Source organism: Hydra vulgaris, chromosome 15 (genome assembly GCF_038396675.1).
Source record: "Hydra vulgaris chromosome 15, alternate assembly HydraT2T_AEP".
In the NCBI taxonomy this organism is placed as follows: domain Eukaryota; kingdom Metazoa; phylum Cnidaria; class Hydrozoa; order Anthoathecata; family Hydridae; genus Hydra; species Hydra vulgaris.
The window spans coordinates 22,464,691-22,482,443 of record NC_088934.1 but is presented as its reverse complement, the minus strand read 5'-3'; the positions used below and the strand labels follow the sequence as shown (position 1 = coordinate 22,482,443).

Sequence of the window (17,753 nt, the reverse complement as noted above, 5' to 3'; positions counted from 1 at the left end):
ATAAGTTATTTAACTTTTATTGATAAGTGTGATATCTTTTATTGATTTGACCTAGTTTTACTCTATACAAATAAAAAAACAATTTAAATATTCAAAATTGATAAAGAATTTTTCCTAACATAAATTGCTTAACATCTAGGTGAAATTGCCACTTTGTTTGTAAAATGGAAGTGTTTAAGATGTCAAAAATATGTATTTTAGATGTTTAAAACACGTCTTTCAACCATTGGGTAAATAAAAACCACTTTTTAAGTATAAAACTATTAATAAAAAATAAATGCATTCTTTTTTTTTGGGTCCTAAAAAAGACTGTTTGATAACCAGACTTTTTTAAATACTTCAATTTAATATTAAGTACATTAATTTAAATTTAATATGTTTAATGATTAAATGTATCAACTTTCACAAATAATATTTGTGAAGAAACTTCACAAATAATATTTGTGAAGAAACTTCACAAATTTGTGAAGTGCTAGACAAAGTTTGGCCATCATCTAAGCCTTTATGTGTACCACATTTACCTTAAATAATGAAAAACATTTATTATACTGTTTAAGCTACTTAACAACTTAGCAATTTATTCTTGGGTTTAATGCTATAACACAAGAAGGTGCTCTTATTAACAGTATTCATTTGGCCTCTAAAGATAACCAATGTAATAAACAAAGTTAAAGTTTGTATAGGAAGTCATTTGCAATAGAAAATTACAATTGAAGTTGTGAATAGCAAATGACTAATTGGCATAATGATACGATTGCTTGCAAATAATTTTATATATATAAAAGACATAACTGTAAATATGTTGGGAATTTACTTGTACATACATCATGTTGAAAATTTAAAGAACAATAAAGGCATTTTATGTATAATTGACAACAGTTGTTTTTTATGTAAAACTACAAGCTATTTTGGCAAAATGTCAACAAAAATCAATTTAAAGTTAATTCCAGAGTTTAGCAGGAACGAAAATCAACCAGTTACAGAGTAACTGCAAAAAATTAGGCTGGTTTATAAGCTGGTTGGTGATCTTACTGATGATGCGTTTGCAGTCTACCAACAGTTAGTGGAAACTGACAAAGAAGATTTTGAGAGAGTTTTCTAAAGGTATTTACCGTTAACGCATTTACTGCCTATAAGCAGTTAATCACAAGAAAGCTAGGACATGGAGAGGCAGTGGATGACTATTTGGCAGAACTGTGCAGGCTATCTACCATAATTGGTGGGCGACCAGAAAAAGCTATTGCATGTGCCTTCGTTTCTAGACTTCTTGAAGGAGTTTAATGGATACAGAGATCAGGTTCTAAAATCAACAATTTTACAACTATACAAATTCTTAAAAAAGGCACAAGCATTCATGATCGAGGAATGTAACGAAAGAACAAACAAAATTTTCTGCTACTGCAGTTGACTATAAAAACTAAAAAAAACACTGACTCCAGGTTGCAAAAAGATCAAATTAAATCAGTATCTTATGAGTACAAACTCCCCAATCATTTTGCAAAAGATTGCTATCTAAAAAGGAACAATAAAGGAAGCAAATCAAGAGGAAGACATGACAAAAGTAAACTGATGTCTTAAAAATGAAATGTGTCCAAAAAACGATTTTTTTATTGTTTTTTGATGGGTATGAATAGAATAGTGGTTCTTGATGTAGTATCAATATCTACAACTCATGATATTTGTTTCATGGGAAAAAATGAATCATGTTTACTAGGACAAAAAAGTGATATTCCAAAGGATGTCAGTAATATGAACATAATAGCTTGGGCTTTTAAAACTTCATTAGAAAAACAAAATTGAGAATAGATAATTGAATGAAAATGAAAAAATAATTCTCAACCTGAAATAAAGTGAATAAAATTGCTGAATACACTATCACTCTATAATCATTCAAAAAAAGACTAAAATTCGAACTTTTTGTAGACACTTTCAAGAACATATAGAAAACTTTCTCAGTGTTTCTGAATTACTTCATCACTATTGCGATTGTTGTAAATGATGGCATTTTAATCTTTAATCTGTGTGTGTGTGTGTGTGTGTGTGTGTGTGTGTGTGTGTGTGTGTGTGTGTGTGTGTGTGTGTGTGTGTGTGTGTGTGTGTGTGTGTGTGTGTGTGTGTGTGTGTGTATAGTTTGTGTGTATATTGTGGTTTGTATATATCTTCAGGAGAGTGCTTGATGAATTGAAGTTAATTAAAATAAATTAACTTAAAACAGAGCTGTATTATTATATTTTTTATAAATAAAACTACATTTTTTTAAAAAAAATAAAAAAAATATATAGTTTTATTTATAAAAAAAATATAATATATATATATAAAATTAATAATTGCTCTGTTCTTTAAAGAAAATTAAGCAATCTATTTTGTAGAATACATTTTAAATTGTTTATATTTTTATATATATATATATTAGGGTGGCTCTTAAAACAACATTTTTGAAAAAAACCTGTTCTGACCCCTTTACTTTGTTCTATATAATACTAAAACACTAGGTTTAAAATTTTTTTGAACAAAAAATTATTTTAGGGGTAGCTCAAGACCCTTAAAAATTTGACTGGTCCCTAAAATTTTGAAAATAAAAGTTCTTCTAAAGTATGTCAACCTGGTACTCAAAACTTGTACTTTTTTCTTAAATAAATTCATAAAAACTATTGTTTTTAAGCTGAAAATAAAAAAAGTCATTATTTTCAAGTTTTAAAAAAATAGTTTTTTTAAACATGCTTTTTTTGTAAAGTGATTACTGTTTTTGAAGTTTTTATATAATTTCGCTTCTTTTGAGTACCAGGTTGACATACTTTAGAAGAACTTTTATTTTCAAAATTTTAGGGACCAGTCAAATTTTTAAGGGTCTTGAGCTACCCCTAAAATAATTTTTTGTTCAAAAAAATTTTAAACCCAGTGTTTTAGTATTATATAGAACAAAGTAAAGGGGTCAGAACAGGTTTTTTTCAAAAATGTTGTTTTAAGAGCCACCCTAATATATATATATATATATATATATATATATATATATATATATATATATATATATATATATATATATATATATATATATATATATATATATATATATATATATATATATATATATATATATATATATATGTAAATTATGTTAGTGTATTTTACAAATAGAGTGCTCAATGTTCTTAAAGAACAGAGCAATAATTAATATTAATATATATATTATAAGATATATATATATATATATATATATATATATATATATATATATATATATATACGTATATATATATATATATATATATATATATATATATATATATATATATATATATATATATATATATATATATATATATATATGAATATATGCATTAATATATAGATATATGTCAAATCATTATATTTCAACTAATTTAAAGAAAACTTTGTGCTGCACCATCTCTGATTTTTCTGATTTTTACATATTGTTATGTGCATTATGTAGATAAGTTAAATTTGAAGTTTCAGACTTCCAAGTACAACGGAAGTTATAGCCTTAGAAACATAACACAGTGGCCCCCCTAAATTTACAAATGGTCAAAACAGACTACTTTAGAGCTGTATAACTTTTTTTTCACTTTCAACAAGTGTCTCATTTTTTCTCACTAAGGTTAGGGGGAGGGAGGGGTTTGGGGTGGCACCAATTAAAAGGGGAACGGGGCAACCAACTTACAAAGATACAAGTATTCATTTTCTAGCATGAAACATACATGATTCATTTTTCTAATCAATATACAGTTAAGGCCATTAGATCTTTATTGCATTTTTTCTTGCTTTTACCATAAGATTCAAATTTTGTTAGTTACTTAAAAAATGTGTGCCAGATTTTCTAGCAAATATACAATGTAATGGGTTTAAAAATGAATTAACAAAAGTTAATTATATTACTAAAAGTTGGATGCCTCTTCCCCTTTGATTAGTGCCACCCCAAACCCCTCCCCCTCCCCTTAGTGAGTGGGAGGGAGGGGGTCCAGACCACATATAGACCACTGATTACCTATAATAAAATAGAATTTAAAGAAATAATGGTTTCATTTTGAAATTAATTTAGATATTTAGATATTAAGTATGTAAATATCTAAATTAATTTAGAGACCTTTATTTGAACTATAATGAAGGTCTTTTTGGTGTGGATTCGACAAGTTTATAATGTTTGGATTTTCAGATAGTTGGGTCTAATCGTCTTATATGCTGTTAATCTTAGATCAAAACAAAGTGTTAGAAAAATTTACAAGCATCTCAAAGCGGCTGAAAATTTGGACTTTTTAGGCAAGTGGATATTTTGCTTTTAGATATATTTAAGTTCTAAACTGCAACAAGCTGCCTATATTTTGCCCATTTATTGCAGACAGTAGTAGCTAATCAGAAAACATATCTGTAAAGACTTGCAGATGAATAGAATAATGCTACAGTCAGTTTTATTTTGGCATATTTTAGCTATTTTAGGATTTTTTCCAAAGTTGAGAAGGTCATAATTTTTTTTTAATTTAACACAAGTTAATAAAAACCACTTTTTTAAAGAGAGAACTATCAAGAAAATAGTTCTAGAAAAAATGAGACACTTGTTGAAAGTGAGAAAAAAGTTATACAGCTCTAAAGTAGTCTGTTTTGACTATTTGAAAATTGAGGGGGGCTAATATGTTATGTTTCTAAGGCTATAACTTCCATTGTACTTGGAAGTCTGAAATTTCAAATTTAACTTATCTACATAATGCACATAACAATATGTAAAAATCAGAAAGCTCAGAGATGGTGACCCACAAGCAATTGGTTGAAATATAATGATTTGACCCATATATATTTATGTATGTATATATATATTTATGTTATATATATATATATATATATATATATATATATATATATATATATATATATATATATATATATTTTTATATATATATATATATATATATATATATATATATATATATATATATATATATATATATATATATATATATATATATATATATATATATATATATATATATATATATATATACATATATTCCATTTATATATTCCAGGTAACAAAAATCTATTCAAACTGATGAGTAAAATATATTTATAAGTAAATTTTAATGAATATTTTAATTTTTTCTCTAACACAGAAGGCCTTTCATATAAAATCTTCAGCAGTGTATGAGATTTACAAAACTATAAAATAACTTTTTATATTGAACTTCCTTTAAAAAGTGTAAAAAGGAAATAAATTAAGGTTTATATATTTAAAAAAACTATAATTAACACTAATACAGTATAGATTGATTTTTATTAGTAAGGAAACTTTAAAAGTAATGTGTAAATAATTAAAATAATGTGTAAAAAATAATTTCTTTCAGTTTATACGTTCATTTTGTCATGTCCCTGTTTATATAGGTGAGCTCCATAAATAAAAGGTAAATTCTCATTTGAAAGTTTTAACATAGGAAATAATTTGAAAAAAGGTTCATTTTTATGGCAATTGAAAACATGTTAATCAAATTTATCTGAATCAATACCTGTTCTGCATGTGTAGATGTGTAAATTAGTTCTTAATCTTAGGTTATTAGTTTTACCAGTGTATGTCGTTTGTCCATTACATGATAGAAAATAAATATTTTTGAAATTACAAAATAAAACATATACCTGCATTTAAAACTCCTATGATCAATAAACCAAGAAATATGAGCATAACACCAACCCAATTTTTACTTAATAATAATAAAATGGATTTCTATTTTTGCTAATAGACTTGCTAATAAATTTCCTAATAAAATAAAAATATTTTTATTTTTTTGCAGCGCGAGAGTCATGATGAAATTTGAAATTATTACAACTCATTTTCATATTATTCGATGACGTCACCGAATAATATAAAAATGAGTTTTAATAATTAAATAAAAAGTTTTGATAATTTATTAAGACTAAAGAATACTTTAGCATTTTATAACAACTACCCAGTGGGTACACAAACGTTGGAACAACTTTAAGTAATGTCGTTAAGCTGTACGTAGCTAATACTAACGTATGAGAGCTAATGCTAATAGCTAAAGCTAAAACTATTGTAGAAGAGACTGGATTTTATTGAGATCAAAGTTGCATTTCATTAATATAGATTTGTTGACAGCGTCGCGATAGTTGTTTGCAGTAAATAATTGAGTTTTAATGGAGTAAAAAATTTACAAGCTTTTGCAAGCCCCAAGCTGTTACAAAAAAGAGATTAGAATCAACATCGGCTTCCTTTACTGAACAATCAACAAGAGAAGACTTTTTGTCGAAACAGGAGAAAAAGTTAAGGCAGGTTGTCAAAGGTTGTCAGGAAGATCAATAGTTTAGGTAAGAAACCTTGAGGTACCCCAGAATTTACTGGAAAGGAAGAAAAGTGTTGGCCTTCTAGAATGACTTTAATCATAGCAAGAAATAAATAAGTATATAAACAAGTTTAAATAAAAGTAGATTCTTATGACTACGCTTTAGTAAAGTGTTTTAGTAAAGTGTAAATTATTCTTATGACTATGCTTTAGTAAAGTGGTTAGAAATAAATGATTTGATGATATCAAAAACTTTTTCAGATACACCGTATAAAGCAATCTTATGGAAAAGACCCGCATGCAAAACTTTATCGAAAGCGCTATATATGTCAAAAGCAACAACCCTGGCGTCGCTGCCTTCATCTAATGCATGATAGAATCTTTCAGTCACAGCAGTTAGTTAGTTAGCCGTAAAACGAAAAAATTGAAAACCGTATTGATTGCCTGACAGTAAGTTATTCGACTCAAGATGGGATGTTAGAAATTTGTTAATCAAAGACTCAAAAACCTCGCCAATCATAGATATATGGCTGGTTGAACGATAGCTGGAGGAAAGGTCAAAATGATCTCCAAAAATTTTTAAAAATTGGAACCGAAGATACTATATTACAGCAGGCAAGAAAACATGATTCAGTCAAGCATTTATTAAATAATTTATAGAGAATTGAAGAAAGTTCCGGAAAACACTTTTGTAAGACTGTGACAGGATTTTTTTCTGAACAATAAGCCGTAGAAGAGTTTAATTAAGTTAATTTAAGAGTTTAATTCTTTCTACTGTTATTTTATTAAAACTATTACTGATTAGATTTGTATTTAACGAATATAAAGAAAGCTCTAAAGAAGCAACTCTTAATGCATTGAGTTGAACTAACTTCAAGTTTGAAGTTAAAACAGCAATCCAATAAGTCCTCTATTATCTCAAGCATCAATGGTTATTGTTTGTGGGATTTTAAAAGGTCTTACATTAGTAAAAACATGTTCACTTTCAGCTTGACTGAAAGTACTATGTCGGCGGTGTTCTGAGATATCACCACAGAGAGGAGCGCTATATATATTTTTAGGATGAATTTGATAAGATTCACATTTTAGATAAGGTTTTGAGGTTTCTCTAATCTTGTCATCTTGCTTTTGCCAAAATTTAAAAGACCAGACCAGAACCGTATGTAATGCCTTACTTTAATCTTTTTGGAAGATAAACCTGTGTCACCCAAGTTACAAGAAGTTTTAAGATCTCTGCATTCACATGGTAAAGATCATGTTTAATAATGTAAAGAAGCAAGCACCTCATGCCACAACTAAACCATCGACTATGATTTACCGTTCAAGATCTACTACTTTAGGATCAAGCTTCCCTTTCAATATAACATTTACATACTTCCATGCAACTAAACTGTCAGTACTTATTTGCTTAACAAAGTCCTCACTGATATTAACAAGAAGCTTCAGAAGTGAAACAGACGTAAATTAAAGTAGTTCTTATTAGATAATCAACTTCGGAAAAAAGTCTACCGACTGCTCTAGACAATCCTTTATTTGAAAAGGTTGGTCCATCAAGCTTTTACACAATATGAAGGAATGAAAGCTATTTAACGTGAAGCCAGCAAAGAGATCTGAAAATGTTTTGAATCAGAGGTTTTTCCACAATATGATGCGTTCCACCTTTCCACCCAGGCATCTCTTTTATTGTATCACTACCAATTAGTTGAAGATTAAGATCTTTCCCTTCTTTTTCATTACTTGAACAGAATATTACTTAACAGGATTAGATATTTACAATTCAGGCTCTTGTTTATAATAAGTAAGGTAGCAACAACTAGGTTTTTCTGTCACATTTATATGGTTTTCTTTTATAACTTTTTTTCGAAAGACGCTTGTGGTCTTATCAAGCGTAAGAACTAAAGTTTTACTTTTTCTACTTTCAACAAAAGTTTTAGTGATTATATTTCTTTCGCAGTCTAAATTATCCTTTACTCTGAAATACTTCACAATACGCTCTTTGGCACAAAAAACTTTCCCGCTAACACATTTTTTTTATTTTCAACAAGTTTCCCTATCATCATAATATCTTTCAGTGACCATTAATGATGGCAGCTGTAGCATTCGATGAAACACCAAATCTAACAGAGAGAATGACAGCATTACTAATACAATTGATAAAACACTGTTTTGTATTTTTTTTGCTGGGCTTTTATCCAAATAAGCTCAATTTGTAAAATTCTTAAATTTATCATTTGCAAAAGCATTATAGATTCTTTGCAAGATATTCAAGTTAATCTAACAAGCAACAACAAAAAATAACAAAAACAAGATATTCATTTTCCTCAAAATTTACAATCACATAATTACAACAATATAATAACAATAATAAAAATAAGAATAAGAATATTTATAATATTATAAATAATAAAATCATAATTCATTATTAAGAATAAATATAAATAACTGATTGACAAGAAAAGAGCCACTCATGCAGAAACCTCATCAAAGGAGTGCTAGCAAATAAATATATGAATAATAATAATTTAAAATAATACTAATAATAACTTTAATCATTAATAGAGCAAAAGTAACTGCAAAAATAAAATTATTTATAATTACTATAATAATAATAGTAATAATAAAAATAGCAGTAATAAAGATAATTAATAATAATGACAAAAGCAGAAAAGTTTCTATAAAAATAGTAAGAAGATATAATGATAAAAAATTATAATGAAAATTTTTTTAAAATTTGTTTAAATTTATTTTGTTTTAAATAAAGAAACGAAGATAAAATATTTTAAAGATTTCATTCACTGATGCGCTGATGTGTAATTGAATACTTACCATACCTCAAAGTTTTAGAGGTAGATTTAGTTTTCTATTATTGATGTTTCTAGTTTAATGTGAATGAATAAGTCAAGTTTCCGTGAAAAAGGTTGTAATAGAGAAAGGTAAACTTTTATTAGGAGGTCAAAAACAAAAAGTAGATTAGCAAATCTAACTAGTGCTGACAAGGTAGGAATTTTAAGTTTTTTGAAAAAGTTTGAGGTTTCTGTATTATGGAGTTAAAAACTTGTTATTTGATATTGATTGAAGCTTGTTATTGATTGACGCTGAGTTAATAATAATTTATTAATATTACAGTTGCCAATTTGTCCCCAAACCTGACAACAGTAATTGAGATGAGACTGAAAAATTACAAAACACAAGTTCTTTAGGGTAGTTTTATCAACATAATGGCAAGACACAATTGACATTTATATATATATATTACTATACATATATATATATTACTAGTTTGAGTTCATTTTTGGCTTTACTGTAGTTCTGGTTGATACATGTGGACTGTTCTCCTGAATCTTCAGACTCTTGATATTCTGCCTCAGACTTGGACTCGGAAGTTCACGCTGTTGCTGTTCCCTTTACTGTTGTTGAAGCATGCTTCAAGAACAATTTTCTTTTTTTGGATGAATAGCTTTTAAACTAGCAACCTTCCCAGTTGTATATCCCACCTGTTCTTTGTTTTTAATCTGAAGATAATACAATATTTTTTCCTCACTGCATAGCCATTTACCATAATTTTTTGTGATGTCAAAAACTTCATTCAACGAATCGTATTTTCTTTGTTTTACACATTTATCGTACGTCTTCAGCACTTGATCCAGTTTTGGCCTGTACATCTTGAATTAATGAATGTGGAAAATTAAATCTTTTTTGACATAAACTTGTTACTTTGTTCTTAATATGCTTTATATATTCTCGTCTCCCTTTGATGGATTCTCCTAGAAACAAATAGCGACCAACAATTTGGATTTTGAGAGGTATCCTGCGTTATTTGTTAGTGATTCCACGAGGTTCTTTATCCCGATTCTCATATTTCTTTCAGCAGTGAAAACACTTTTTTATAAGACATTATGAATAAAGATAATACTTAAATATATTTCTTAAAAACTTTGGCATATAAATTTGCCGAAATGGTCACACACGAGCAGTGAACGCCAGAGGGAAAAATGAAGTACATTAGAATAGAGAATAATTATTTTTTAAAAAATAGTTTACTTTAATAGTTGTCAGGACAAAAATAAAGATTATTAGAAGAATATTTTAAAATGTACTCATATGATTACAAAAATAAGACAGGCAATGCACCTAAACAATACTTACAAAAAAAAAAAAAAAAATAGTTTATATATATATATACATATATATATATATATATATATATATATATATATATATATATATATATATATATATATATATATATATATATATATATATATATTTGTAAAAAATTTAGTTAAAAACTTAAGGAGAGAAAAAATGATTCAAATTAAAAATGTTTTTCTAAAGATAATCTACCAAATAATGTGATAATGAAACCTTGATGAAAACTGTGTATACTTTAAAAATGTCTATAATTAGTTTTATTCAATTGCGGGAAGGTAACAAATAATCGTCAGCCCAGAATACAAGTGTCGTATTCGACATTTTTGAGAAAAATTACATATATATGCAAATTATCTATTTTTTGTGGACTTATTTTAAAAAAATTATCCGATAGCTCAAAATAAAATTTTTATAATATTGTTCAGTAGATCATTTGTCGTAATGTAATGAAATTCATGATTAGTTATTTTTTCTGATTGCTTTCATGTCTATCTGACTTGTATATTGCTGATTGCTCTCAGGTAGCGACGCTTGTTACCTTCATTTTGATAACCAGCAACTTTGGCTGCCAGTCTCTTTGCCAACTGCACATACTTGTTTCTTTAGTTCTCCAGATATAGCACTTCTGCATTCTAAGCAGTTAAACGATGATTTGCCATGTTCCTGATAGGTCCATTGAAAAGTGTCCAGATGGTTGGGTGTGATTACATAAATAGTGCCTGCAGTGCATTGGGAAATCCTTCGCAGCAGTTAGTTGTTTTTGGTGCACAGGTTAATGCATTTTAATGATTCCAAATTGCAGGTGGGAATCTGGAACTCCGGAACACCCCACCTACCCTTGGACCTCTGACATAAGTAGTCTCAAACTAAGAAAGTAAGTCATTTGTTGGGGGATTGTCTGGAAATATTGGAGCCAATTCTTCAAATCTTTCATTAAGCTGAGCAAGTGGCACAAATGACAGGGAAGCTAGTGATTTCACTAAAATGTTAAAGTCCTCATTTTCTCAAATTTCCTCTTTAAACCAAGTTCTTTAACCTTTCGTACAAGAAAGTTATTGTAATTTATGTACAAGAAAATTATTATGCAAAGGTTCAGCAACGATTGGTATGTGGAGACATCTTGAAGATGTCTACAAATACACTCGCGTATTAGAAAGTTCTACGTTTCATCAAAATAAACGGAATAAAGTTGAAAATCTAACTAATCAAACTATTTTTAAATTTGTGAAACAACCAACCCTGGCTAAATTGATTTCTTGATTGGCTGCTGAGGATGGTATATCGTTCAGTAAAATTACTAAAAGTGAATTTACACGGCAAAGTGTGACCGCAAGGGGATTCAGATTACCTCATAATCTTTCTAAGGTGAGACAATTAATGGTGGAATTTTACCATAGCAAGAAAAAAGAGTACAGGTTATAAAGAACCTAAAGGACGAAGAAAGAAAGTTCAGCGTATCTGTTGACGAATGGACAAATCGTAGATTCATGGATGTTCATTTATACATAAATAATGAAAATAATTCATTAACCTTGGTTTGATTTTTATCGAAGGAAGTTGTACATCAGAAATAACTTTGGAAATACTGTTACAAAAATTAGAAGAGTTTGGTCTATCTTTACAAGAAGATATTGTGGGTGTTATGAGCGATGGTGCTGCGGTTATGAAGAAGTTCGATAGATTATCGCTTGCCTTGCAGCAATTATGCTACAATCATGCCATACATTTAGCTGATTTGAAAACATTTTACTCTGAACCGAAAAATGAAATAAATAAATCCGTAGACGAGCATGAGGCTGTAGATAGCGACGATGATGCTAGCATTGGAAGTAAAGAAGAAGATGACTTTAATTTGGAAATTGACGTGTAACGTTGCAAAAACTCTTAATTTAAATCCCAAATTAAAAAGACAATTGTAGGAATATTAAAAATTGTAAAACTCTTTTAAAATTCTCCAGTGAAAAATGGTGTTCTACAAAAATATGTAAAAGACCAAGTACAAAAAGAATTGACTTACTAGACTGTAAAACACGCTGGATTACTATTGAGATAATGGTGAAACGGTTCTTAAAAATCAAAAACTGTGTGCAAATGGCATTAAGTGAATTTGATTTAAACCACTTGTGGAAAGATACAAATGACCGAAATTCTATTAGCTGTATTAGAACCAACACGAATAACTGTAGAAGCTTTAAGTCGAGCAAATGCAACATTATTAATGTCCGAAGGAGCCTTAATTTTTTTATTTAATAAATTAGAGGAAGAATGTAGAAAGAACCAAATAAGTAGAGAATTCTTAAACAATATCAAAATAGAAATAAGTAAAAGGAAAAAAGATAATGTTGCATCTTTATATAAATTTTACATAACCCAACTAATGATGAAAAATATGCTTCTTCTTTTTTAAAATCTTCGTCAAAAAATGATATTTATAAAACTGCTAGAGATATATTCGATATGTTATATGGGTCATCCGATTCCGAAGAAGACCTAACTGAAGAAACGTCCATTAGCAGTAATGTCAACACTGAGCTATCACTTGAAGAACAATTAAATTTAGCTATAGAAAATACAACAAACGAAATTATCTATTATCTTCTATCGGATAAAAAAATAAAAATTGATCGCAAAAATCAAAAATCACAATTTTTTAATTTTCAATTTAGAAATGATTTTTTATTAACTAGGGATTATAGAAATCTGTAGCTAAACGAACTTTGAAAATATCTCTCACGGTATTGATATTGTAGGTTATCGAAATTGATATTTATTAATAAAAAAATAAAAAATGAAAATTTCTGATATTTCTTGCAAAAAATTTGCGCAAACAAGTAGAAGCTTTTCCCACAACACATATTTAATAGTTACAAATGTGATTCTTAGCAATTGATTGCAACGAATCAGATCTATATTTCTCCACGTATAAAACATTTTAAGAAATATTTAGAGATACGGAGTTTGGGGTTATTACCATATTTTTGGCTTTACAAGCCCCGCATTCTTTATAGTATCAAAAAGTATAGTATAGTATTAATTATTTTGGTACCAAATGAAAGGTGAATACTCCGGGTTTCACCTTTCATTTGGTACCAAAATATACCCCTCAAAACCCCCGTTTGAAAGTTATAGAATTTCAAACAGAATGATGGAACTTCACAAAAACGTCTAATACATACATGTAATCATCTTTATAATTTGCATTAAATATTATTTCTGAAAGCTTACATGAACAAAATATTTATTTAAGTATAACTCGTTTTTAATTAAAATTAAGTCATTATGCGTTTAGGGCAGAATTCTTGGTAACGTAGTCACGCGCATAGTAATAGTGAAAATATAGTAGCAATCAGTTTGTTGAAATTTGAGTTTGGAAATTTGTTATTTAAAGAAAATTTTGAAATCAGTTTTTCAAAATGCATTACAAAGGTTGAATCATTTTACAATAAAAAAATAACTGAAAGTGGAATTACTGCATTAAAAGAAGATTTGAATAATCTTAAAAGTAATTTCTCACGACATTGGAGATTAAGGAGTTGTGATTCTAAAAATCTAATGCGCCATCATCCCACTTACTTTGAACAATTTGTGATCTCTCCTGAGTATTTTGTTCAACCATGCCAAACATCACCATTAGGAAAAAGAGGACGACTATCAAAATCATTAAAAGAATTGCGCGAAAGGAGGCAAAATCAGGCAGCAACTCAAATAGCCGAAGATTCTGAAGACTGCATTTATGCATTAAATAAAAGCTGTTCAAACAGCATCACATAGAAAAGGATGTAAATTCCTGAAACAATTGATTAAGATAGTCATCGATAATAATGATAATGCAGAGGAGCTTCTTAGTAAAATCAGTACACAGAAACCAATTAAGATGACGCCAGACGAGGCATTAAATCTTCTTATTGATAGTTCATTATCAAAAAATACATCCCAAAATTTACGAGTTAAAATGAAAAGTAGAAATGCCAACATCTTTCCAACATATTTTGAAGTCTCTCAAGCAAAGAAGAAATATCGTCCAGATGAAATACAATCATCTGATGTGAAAGCGTCAACTTCAATAAAATCACTATCTTGTCACACAATTTCGAGGATTGTACTATTAGAAAAAGATCAAATTGTGAATTATATGAAGAATGTAAATAAAAGTGTTATTGATGCTGAAACGATCTTTGCATACGGTGCTGATGGAATAACTGGTCAAATTGAATATCACCAGACGTCATCATCTGGTTCAGTAATAGATAACCACTCATTATTTACAGTTACCATGACACCATTACAGCTAAGAAGTAAGTTAGATGGAGAAATTTTATGGAAAAATCCTACTCCTCAATCTTTTCGATTTGTGCGCCCCCTGCCTCTAGAATTTACTAAAGAAACGATGGAACATGTTAAGGTAACCTTCCGACAAATTGAAGAGGACATCAAAACTTGGCTCCATATCAAACAAATACTGGAGAAGAGTTGCAAGTTAATATATCATTGTTGTTCTTTCCGACTTTAATTGATGGAAAAATTTTAAAGTTTTTACTTGACAATAAATCTTCCCAAACCTGCCCCATTTGTAAATCAACACCAAAGCATTTTAACAACTTGCTAAACTTTGATAATAATCAATTTAAGCCAAAAGGCGATTCGTCCCTTATTTATGGTTGCCAGCCTTTGCATGCTACCATCAATACTCTCAATTGCTTGCTTAATTTTTCATACAGAAAAAAGTTAGAATTATGGTAAGTTAAAAGTGAGGAAGATAAAAAAACTTTAGCTGAAGAGAAGGACAGAGTTCGACATAAAGTAGAGGACTTCTTTAAGATCAAAATTGATAGACCATGTCAAGGCGGACAGGGAAATACAACAACTGGTAATTTATGTCGGAGACTTTTCAGTAAACCTCATGATCTCGCTAAAATTTTAGAACTAGATGAGAAACTTGTATCAAATTTAAGCACCATTCTTGTTGCCCTTAATTGTCACGAACATTTTGACTTTGAAAAGTTTGGGTCCTTCTGTCATGATACATATTCCTCATTTATTAGTAAGTATAAATGGTTCAACATGCCTGCCTCTCTTCATAAAATTCTTTGTCATTCAAAAAACATTATTATGACACTACCATTATCAACCGGACTTTTTGGTGATGAGGGAGCTGAGTCTTGTAATAAGTACTATAGGCGAAATCGAAGATATCATTCTCGAAAGTGTTCTCGTAAAGTAATTTGCTTGATGTATTTAATCGAGCATTAGATTCATTGTACCCTATAGTGTCTTCAGCATAACTGGATGCGAGAATGAAAAGGGTTAAACACCAGGTATCAGAAGCTGTCGAAAATTTCCTATTATTTAGAAATTATGAACAAGAAGCTGATTGGGACACCACAACTGAGGAATCAAATTTCATGGATTTAAATGAAGGTTTTCTTACTGACTATTTTGAAGACATGGTCTTAGATATTTAGCAGTAAATTTTGCATATTTATTAATTTTTAAATAACTGCAATATCTACCTACTTATAATATCTTATAATAAAATTCTTAATGCTATAATAAAAAACCGAAACTATTTTTCATTTATTAAGAACATATCAAAAAATTGAAAATTGGATGAAGTTATGCAGAAAGGAACCAACCCACAAAATCCTTTGTCAGGACTAAGTCCAATCTTCAAATCTCCAATTTTGAAAATATTCTGATGAAAACCATATGCGTTTATATAATGACATTTACAGGCATAAACGAACAAAATAATTATCACAAATATTTTTGTGCAAAATTTGTATACTTTTGTCCCATAGTGCACGCTAACGTTGCGATAACGATAACCAGAATCTTTATCAGACACTTAAAAAAGACAGCAGCATATTCCAAACAACTGGAATAAGGTCACAAAATTTGGAAAATCTAAACGACGCAAAACGAACGTAATTTCTCGACTGCTAATGATTTTGTTAGAAAAAAAAGAAATAGATTATCAAACACGTCATTGAATGCATTATGTTTTTTAAAATATTACTTTAAAAACAATAAATAAAGATTATTACTTGTGTGCTTATAATTTGTCTAATTGCTGTTTTCGTTTCACATTTTTGTATTAGTATTTTTTTCTTTTATAAATTAACTAATAAATAACAATTAAAAATTTTTTACACTTTTATGTTTTAGAGTATATCTTTTTTTCGTAACATTTTTATACCATTTTTTTCTTATATTAATTGACTTATATTTGTTACTCTGCTGTTTTTACAATCCAATGTTTGTCCATATACATTTTATGAACATAAATTATATTAAAATTTAAAAAAAAATTACGATTTTGACATTTCTCAAAATTTCTCGAGAATTCTCGAGAAGTTCATTCTCAATTTCTCATTTCTCGAGAATCAAAAAATATCGAGAAATCTTAAACACTAGTCTAAACAATTAAATATATCACTTTGTAAAATGTTTTAATAAACATTGTATATATTTATTTCTTTATTGTAAAAAAAAAGGTACAATAATGGTTGTTTTTTATATTTAAGGTTTAACTTATATATTTTATTTTTCACAGACAAATTAAAAGATTTGTGTGATAAATTAGTTATTTTATTTTTCGTTTATTTGAAAATAAATAATATTTATAAAAATTGCCTAATGTAAAAGAAGAAAAAATTGTGAATATTTAGTTATTTATAAATTGAGTAAGTGAATTTTGTATAAGAATCTTTTTCATTTCTATATAAGAAGCTTGAAGATGTATATTTCTGCATAAAACTGTAATTCTAAATATAATGCCGATAAATTGGTTACCGGGAATGAATTAAAGAAAAAAAATGCGAAGGACAGTGAAACTAAAATTATTCTAAAGTTATAAGTCATTGTTAGTTACAATATAAGTAAATTTAACCTTAATTCAAATTCAATCAAATCAATTGCATCCATGACAATTGTATTCCGACAAAATGTTCTGACTTTCGAAATACATTTGTCGTATTTGAAAAACAGTGCTCTTAGTTACGGGGGAAGTTTTTTTTATTTGTTTTTTAAACAATTTAAACAAAAACTTATATTGATTTTAGTCAACTTTTTTAAATTTCAACATGTAATTAAATTTACATAAAGAAATTTTGTACTTGAAACTTTGAATGCAAATTTCTCAATTTAAACGCAGTATCTTATACGACACTTGTATTCCGGGGTGACTATATATATATATATATATATATATATATATATATATATATATATATATATATATATATATATATATATATATATATATATATATATATATATATATATATATATATATATATA

The 17,753-nt window shown here is 28.1% G+C and overlaps 1 protein-coding gene across 3 annotated transcripts in view; it reads right to left on the bottom strand.

Moving 5' to 3' along the window:
• The window catches only part of LOC136092219 (uncharacterized), a 35,586-nt gene extending 29,748 nt beyond the window's left edge, over positions 1 to 5,838 (bottom strand). For 2 of the 3 annotated variants that reach the window (XM_065819980.1, XM_065819978.1), the window contains exon 1: positions 5,638 to 5,838. Coding sequence is in view for 2 of the 3 variants with exons in the window: in XM_065819978.1 (XP_065676050.1) it covers positions 5,638 to 5,683 (46 nt within the window). In the remaining variant the exon portion in view is untranslated. The remainder of the gene's footprint in view (positions 1 to 5,637) is intronic. The other variant, XM_065819979.1, reaches the window with a different exon arrangement.
• Positions 5,839 to 17,753: the final 11,915 nt, after the last annotated feature.